General features: G+C 29.5%; 1 protein-coding gene and 1 pseudogene across 1 annotated transcript in view; one reads left to right on the top strand and one right to left on the bottom strand.

The window, feature by feature from the left end:
* LOC105460687 (ATP-binding cassette sub-family G member 4-like) overlaps positions 1-5,906 on the bottom strand; it is a 16,169-nt gene extending 10,263 nt beyond the window's left edge. The window contains exons 1-4 of the mRNA XM_011707186.1: positions 5,404-5,906; positions 2,109-2,416; positions 1,111-1,284; positions 642-852 (exon numbers count right to left, since the gene is read on the bottom strand). Coding sequence (XP_011705488.1) covers positions 642-852; positions 1,111-1,284; positions 2,109-2,416; positions 5,404-5,569 — 859 coding nt within the window. The 5' untranslated portion in view covers positions 5,570-5,906. The remainder of the gene's footprint in view (positions 1-641; positions 853-1,110; positions 1,285-2,108; positions 2,417-5,403) is intronic.
* A 939-nt stretch (positions 5,907-6,845) lies between these two features.
* LOC105460688 lies at positions 6,846-8,088 on the top strand (annotated as a pseudogene).
* Positions 8,089-8,095: the final 7 nt, after the last annotated feature.

Here is an 8,095-nt window from a genome sequence, read left to right as displayed (position 1 = left end):
TCACGACAGATCTTGTACAGATTTTCTAAGTCTCCACCCCTCTGCTCGGTTATTACCTCAAGCACTGTAATTAGAAAATCACTATCAATATCGATTTTCTTTGTTTTTTAATTATGTATTATTTTTAAAACATTTTAATTTCTAAATACATTATTACGTTACACATTTAATTTCTAAATTTCTTAAATAAGTTTAAAACTCGGCGGCGTATTAAAATGTATTCATTATGATTTAATAAATTTTTATGTGACGCAATACTCTTTCTTTTTATGGTAAACTTTGATATTTTGACAAATATTTTTTTCTTAAGAGTACATTTCCTTCGTTTAAATTAAATTAATAAAATATTAAAATAATATTATTACATAAATATTCATAATTCTTGTAATGCTTGTTAAAATACTAAAAATTAACTTAATTAATTTACTATTTTTCAAAATTAATTTTACAAAATGTATCTATTTAATAAATTTAAAAAATTTACATTTTAAAATTAATGAGAAGAAATCTATTCTGTAATTATGAAAAAAAACATTTAAGGAAAATGCGTACAGCTCTAGTCAATGTCGATAATCTTTTTTTTAATTCTTCTATTTTCTCGTAATTCTTTTATCAGATCGGATTAGTAGAATTAATATTACCAAATTCGGCTATGTTGTAGAAGCTGGGACACGTGAATCCGGCAATGCTGTATACGTTCAAGATCTCGCTCTTTGGACCGCAGTACATACATCTGCCTCGATTAAGTACCATAATGTCATCGAAGAGCGAAATCATCTGACTGTTGGGTTGATGTATCGCACAAACCACAGTGCAGTTCGCTCTTGCCATATTGTGCAGCATGTTGACAAGCTAGTCAGTGCAAATCGTATGTTCTGAGCATATTAGGAGTAGGTTAAAATTAAATGATATTGTAAAACAATACATCATACATTCCAGCTACTTTGCAATGTTACTACAATGTTGCTGGTGTGTTCTACATTTATAGAGAATTCTTAGCAGAATATAACAAAAGCGATAAAGATTGATTTCTGAAAGTTAATATGGAATATTACTTTTGTAAAAACGATTATCGTTATTTATGTACAGCTGCACTAATAATTTACGTACCTGATTAGAGGCCACACTGTCGAGACCGCTTGTTGGCTCGTCTAATAAGAGAACGGATGGCTTCGTGATCATTTCCACGCCGATAGAGAGTCTTTTCCGTTCGCCACCGCTTAATTTGTTTGCCAATGTGTCCAGGCAGTTTGTCAAGCCAAGATTTTTTGCAATATCATTTATCTTAACAGAAATAATATCTGATATATGCGATGCGTCAATTTATATATTATCTTGTTCGCCTAGCAAACTAATAGCAAGTTTATAATAACAAATTCAGTTGATTGCACTGTATATATTGAAGTATTATACAATGACTTAAATATTCTAATTGTATAAAAGAGAAACACAAATATTGAATAATAAAATATATATTTTACCAAATAGCTTAATAAAATATATTAAGAATTTTTTAGTTTAATCCATTTATATATTTATATTAAATATTATTGTGTACGACGGTTTAATGTGCATTGGTGTGCACCAGAGCATCCAACCAAGTTCGCTATAAGTATTAGTAGAAGTAATAATGTATAATATATACAATATAATTATATACATATAATGTATTTGTATATAATTATTCTATATATTTATTATTTAATACATTTTGTATAACAGAAGATTTCCTTTTAAGATTTACCCTAAACATCATGTTAATCGTGGGACAACATATAGTATTTTGGCAAACTTTATGTGATTTTCTCTGTTTTTTACTGTGCATTATAATAAATTTATTGTAGTCTATATTTTAAAAAATATGTGAAAATCACATAAAATTTATCGAAATACTATGTTGTCCTACGATTAACATGATTTTCAGGATAAATTTAAAAATAAAACTCTCTCGATCCGTAAAATATATGAAATATATTAATAAATCAATAATATAATATGTATATACAATTATATGTTAATAATATGTATATACAATAATATGTCAATAATATCTAATTGTGTATATATAACACATTAAAATGTTTCTCTTGTAATTATATTTTACTTACAACTAAACGAATTTCTTCATTCTGTTTAACGTTGAGTTTCAATCGTGCCGCTATATGGAGAGTTTCTCGCGTTGTGAGAAACGGCAGTAGATCGAATTGTTGTGGCACGTAGCACACCTGTTTGCGGAACATCCCTCTATTTCGTTCAACGCCGTTTACAGTGATGATGCCTTTAACATCCATCAGTCGTTTACCTGACACGATTTTCAACAGAGTGGTCTTTCCCGCACCGGAAGGACCAATTATTACCGTGAATTTCCCAGATTCAAAGTGCCCCGTTACATCGTGTAGAATCGTTTTCTCAGTTCCTAAAATAAATGTTTTTTCTTTAACTATGTCTAGACGAAATGTCTATACAAAAAACGCAACATCAGTAGCGCATTAAGATAATCTTTCAATTCTGCACATCTAAATTTACCGAGAAGAAAGGACAAGGAAATTGATTTGCATTCCAAATTGGTTTCTGTTGACATTAACATTTTAAGAATAAAATTGAAATATCATTATAAGTTGCAGTTACGATATGCTATAAAATTTTTGTTTTCAGTATAAAACGTTTATTAATTATATGTTGCAGTATAAAACATTCAAGTGCGGTGCATTTTATATAATCTTTGTAATTTAATAACTGTAGTACATATTATATGTTATATAGTATGTACATAGTTTTATATAAATCTCATATTTTTGCAATTATGTAATATTTTAATTTATATTAGCTTTGTATGTATATAATTACATGTAAGATAAAGTGATGTGATGATAATTATTAGGAAAATTCCAAGCAACAACAGGAAAGATATGCATTAATTATTATAAATTACAATTGCAGATGAACGTGTTTGCTGAGATTCTGTTGCTGAAATCATAAAAATTTCTTAGGAAATATTGCATACGCGATTGCAATGTATTTATGATGTATATATGTATATATGTTAAAAATGAGATATTAATCGTAATTGATAAAACAGAAGAATGTTTGTAAATATATAATATCTAGAGAATATTTTGTTGCTTTCTCAAATTTGAAAATTTTAAGATCAAAATAAAAACACATAAACTACATAACTTATGTTTATTAAAATTTTTATAAAGAAGACAATTAATTTTTGAATGTTTTATGTTGTGACATATAATTAATAAGCTTTGTAATAAAAACAAGAGCTTCATAGCATATTGTAATTTATAATGATATTTTAACTTTATTTTAAAAAAAGATATTTTTTTGTTATGTCAATAGAAACAGTTTTGAAATGCAAATCAATGCTATAAAGACGGCCTAAAAAACAGTGGAAAAAATGAACGTTAAAGGAAAGAATCTTGTTAAGACAGCTAATTATTAAATTCGCGTTTTTGTGATAAAACCAACTTTTTTCTTACAAATAATTTATCATTATTTTTAATGAATTTATAGAAAGATATTCATTATTCAATTGTTCTTAGTATTTATAAGGATATATAGGGCTTTTCTAAACACGCAAGATTTAGTATAATTATAGTATTATTATTAGATTAGGCTTGTTTAGAAATCAGGCTCTATTTAGGATAAAAATATCTTAAATCACTTGTACATGTTTTAAAAATTTGTTGATTAATATATGCAATTGTATGTAAAATTTTGTTATATTGATTAAAACAATATAGATGCAGATATGAACGTTAGTACGTATAGTTGAATTTAATTATTTATTTTATTGGGTTGTAATTTATTGTGCTATTTTTCTGTGTCCCTGAAAATAACTGGAGATAAGTGACTAGAAACGGAAATCGTACAGTGGCGTAGATGAATTGAATCTCCGTAATTTTAGAACAAACGGCTGAACTACAACTTTTAATATTTTCTTATTCTTTTGCGTGAATTAATAAAAATTAATTGTTTTCTTTTTCTTCGTGATTCTGAATAACTCTTATATGTCTTATATACATTAGTCCAAAAAATTTGGGGATCACTTTTTCTCATTAAATTTTTGCCCATTTTTAAACTTTAGTTACTCAGCGAATAATTGACGTAAAAAATAAATTAAAAAAGGATTTTATATATCGCAAATTCTCTACTATAAGATGCCTTTGTTCAATTTTTACTCAGTTTAATACTCAAAGATGTGATCAGCTTGAGAATGAAGATGTATTTGACACATAAAAAATCTCGAAATTTGTGATCTTCTACCACCTAATAAAATATTGGCGAAAATAATCATTGGTATTATCTTAAAGTACGGACTTTGCGCTTTTAAATAAAAAAAAAAACTTTTTTCTACGCTAATTATTTAGATTGCAAAATATTGCAATTTCAAGTATTATCAGCCTCTATTTTTTTACGATATATCGTGCTAAAATCGTAAAAAAACAGAGATTACATGAAATAAAAATAACTTAATCGTGTGAACCATTGTGGAGAGGAGACAAGGACAGCTGTGCTTGTATCATGTTTGATTGTGACAGGAAAGCCACGCGCGGTGTTGGAAAGTGTACAAAATTTAGAGATCGTGCTAAAATCGTTAAAAAAAACAAAGGTTACTTGAAATTGTAATATCATGCTAAATAAACGGCTCAAAAAAAATTTTTTTTATTTAAAAGAGCAAAGTCCGTACTTTGAGATGGCACCAATGATTATTTTCACCAATTTTTTTGTTAGGCGGTGGTAGAATACAAATTTCGAGATTTTAGATGTGTCAAATACGTCTTCATTCAAAGCTGATCATGCCTTTGAGTATTAAAGTGAGTAAAAATTATCTGAAACTGTGTGTATACCTTTTGAAGTTATATATATGTATATATAAATAAATAAATATGTATATATATATATATGTGTATATATATATATATATGTGTATATATATATATATATGTATATATATATATATATACATACATATATATAACTGCAATATACACACAGCACATTTTAAATAATATTTATCTTAGGTAATTTTTGTTAAAAGTTGCGATATAGGTAATGTGTGCAAAAAAACTCTTATAACGTTAAATATTATTTATACTTTTAATTTTTTATGGGAGAAACTTTTAACAGTTCGCTAATTAATGATTGAGAAAATCTATATCCGTAATATCAATGCATGGAACATTCGATCATTGACCAATGTGTCTGATGCGCAAATCGAAGAGTAAAGTACAGTGTATGCAACGTAATCGAATGATTAGACCAATCGTTATCTCCTGCGAAATTATCTGAAACTGTTTGAAAATTGCGAAGTGTATACGAACAAGATACAGGGTATCGAACAGTACGCGAGTTTCATTTAAGTATGTAGAACGACGAAATAAAATAGCTGACCTTTGCGATTGAGACGAACCGAATAACAAAGATCATTGAATTCGATGTACATTTGCGAGGTTCGCGACTTCTCGGGTTCCAACAACTTTTCGGATTCCTGCACATGGATCTTACAGTCGCCGTCCAGCATCCTCGCTGCGTCATTTTTATCGTTCGCTCCCAGCATCTTGCCGAAACACTTTGTAAAATTATCCGTCCGCCGTCGCAATTGAGTAATTGAACGAGCCGGCGTTTACACCGCGCGTACAAGATAGCGGATGTACATAATACACGATGATCGTTGAGTACTTTATCAGTGGTACATGACCGATTATAACATTGCGCACTTCAGTTTTATGTGTTGACTGATCTCGCGCTGCTAACAAGGTTATGAGCGTAAGAAAGTTGCCTTTCACTTTAGAGAATGAGCGAATCCTGTGTTCGCGAGGTGTATTCCACAAGTTCTCAGTTGCAACTGTCGACGTTGGATGCCTACTCCTTATACTATGTTACAATCGTTGGGTAGCCAGTTCGTACATGATGTAGTCTCCCTCTACTATACTTAATCGTTCCACAATGAGTCTTGATATTTTGAGTAATATATAAGTATATCTCTTTACGAATTGAATATAATTGTGCCATTATATGTGTGAGAAATATTTATTTTTGTAGCATTTTAAAATTTACATTGCTTTATTTTGAGTATCTTATTCAATATTTTTATTTTACGTTAAAGTATAATGTGAAGAGAGAACAATTATTTCTAATAAATTTTTTTACTTAAACATTCTTATTTATAATCTGAATGTAATTTCTATCAATTTTTCTTCCGCTAATTACAAAATAAATTTTATTATTTCTTTGTAGAATTATCCAAATGATTGAACTTAAATAAATATTGTAGAAAACAAAAATTGGTTTGCAGAAATTTTATCACATGTTTTAAAGTATCTTTTCACGCTCTTGTTCTAAATAATTAGAATCTCACAATCGGTAAATAACATCTCGAAAGAAAATTACTCAATGCTAGAAAGAAATATACTTCTCGCCCGACTTTAATAGTTAATGTCTATTTCTCTCTTTTGCCAGTAGTCACTTTACAACAAGTCACCAAACAATCTAGCTAACGTAAGATGTACACTCTTTATAGATAGCGATCTGAAAAACTACCGAGTACAAAGTTTTAAAAAAATCAGTCTGATACAAAAATTTGTGACACAAAGGGTTAAGGAATCTTGCAAAGCTACCAATTCTGTTAAAAGCAATCAGCGATTCAGCTAATATAAATTTTGTGATATTGAGCTATCTTATATAACTAGTCTTAAATAGCTCATCGTTAGAGAAATAAGTAGCAAGAAGACGACTGATAAGGGCATCAACTGATAATCGAACATAATTCTGTCGTAATATATGATTTTCATGCTGATAAAGATTTTAAGTGCCATTAGCTTTAAGACAGAATAACAGTATAAGATTGGAACAAACATAAGTCATATCCAGAGTACTATTGTGATTCTTATAACCATTTTATATAAATGCGTCAAAAATAATTATTAGTCTGTTGTAGAAATCTTAACATTTTCAGCCGAGTTTATCGGCAGAAACGCGATAAATAGGAGCATCGAATGATAAATATGCAGTTCGAATGTTATCTCGTAACTACACTGTTCAATTGCTTAATCAAAATTCATTTTGTAAAGTATGACGGATCTTAACATCGTGTCTACAAATTCTGAAGACAGTTTGAAAAGTCCAAATCAATGTAAATATGTGAAATTTTTTAAGAGCACATTTGATCGAGAATTATTTCCAAACAATTTCGACATATGGACTGTACAAAAGCAATGCGTGTGGATAAACGATAACATCGCCACATTCTTTCCGAACGTACCAAAATCATTAATTATTAGATTATATTCCGGCCTCTTTTCGCCAAGGAGATTACAATTGGACACCGGCGCAGATACCCAAATGGTTGGATATGGATAAATACCGCAAAGGGCAGACATTTGTACGTGAAAATTTTGGGTCACTTCTAGTTGCCAATTTACTGGACATTATAAATGTGTATTCTTTCAATGAGATTTTAAAACCAATGATCATATCAAAGGGCTCTCATACGCCATATTTAGGGTTTAAAAGGTATATTTTTAATTTAATATTTAATTAAATACTGATGATACTTTGCATCGAGTACTTTAATCCGTACAAAAAGATAAGATAACTCAATAACAAGATCCATATTAGCTGAATTAATGATTGCTTTTAACAGTCACATTATATTTATTACATAATTTATATTATATAATTTTGTGGCATAATAATATCAATTAATGAGTACTTTTTTAAAAATTGTTCATGATATTGTAATTTGCAAGGTATATCTCGACCATGCAACGAATTAATAGCTGGTACAACGGAGAACCTTGGATTGAAGGAACGCCAGCCAATAAGAACATAAAAATTGTGCGTAAAATGCATTTAATGATACAATCGAAGTTGGACAAGCTCGATCATGAGCAAATCGACAATGAGTCTAAAATAGCGGAGCCGTGGTGCCCGAATCGCGAGTTGTTTCTAAAGGATTTCGCCGCGGCGTGTCCACTTGAGAAAGACGGACAACGTCCTTATGTCGTGATTGACAAATCGCCATACAAGCCGAAAGGCGTAAATAATGCGGACATGGCAAGCATACAGTGCAGTTTTGTAGGTT

The sequence above is a fragment of the Wasmannia auropunctata genome, unplaced genomic scaffold (genome assembly GCF_000956235.1).
Source record: "Wasmannia auropunctata unplaced genomic scaffold, wasmannia.A_1.0 LD317731.1, whole genome shotgun sequence".
NCBI classification, from domain to species: Eukaryota; Metazoa; Arthropoda; class Insecta; order Hymenoptera; family Formicidae; genus Wasmannia; species Wasmannia auropunctata.
The sequence above is the reverse complement of the archived record's forward strand: the minus strand, read 5'-3'. Positions and strand labels throughout refer to the sequence as shown.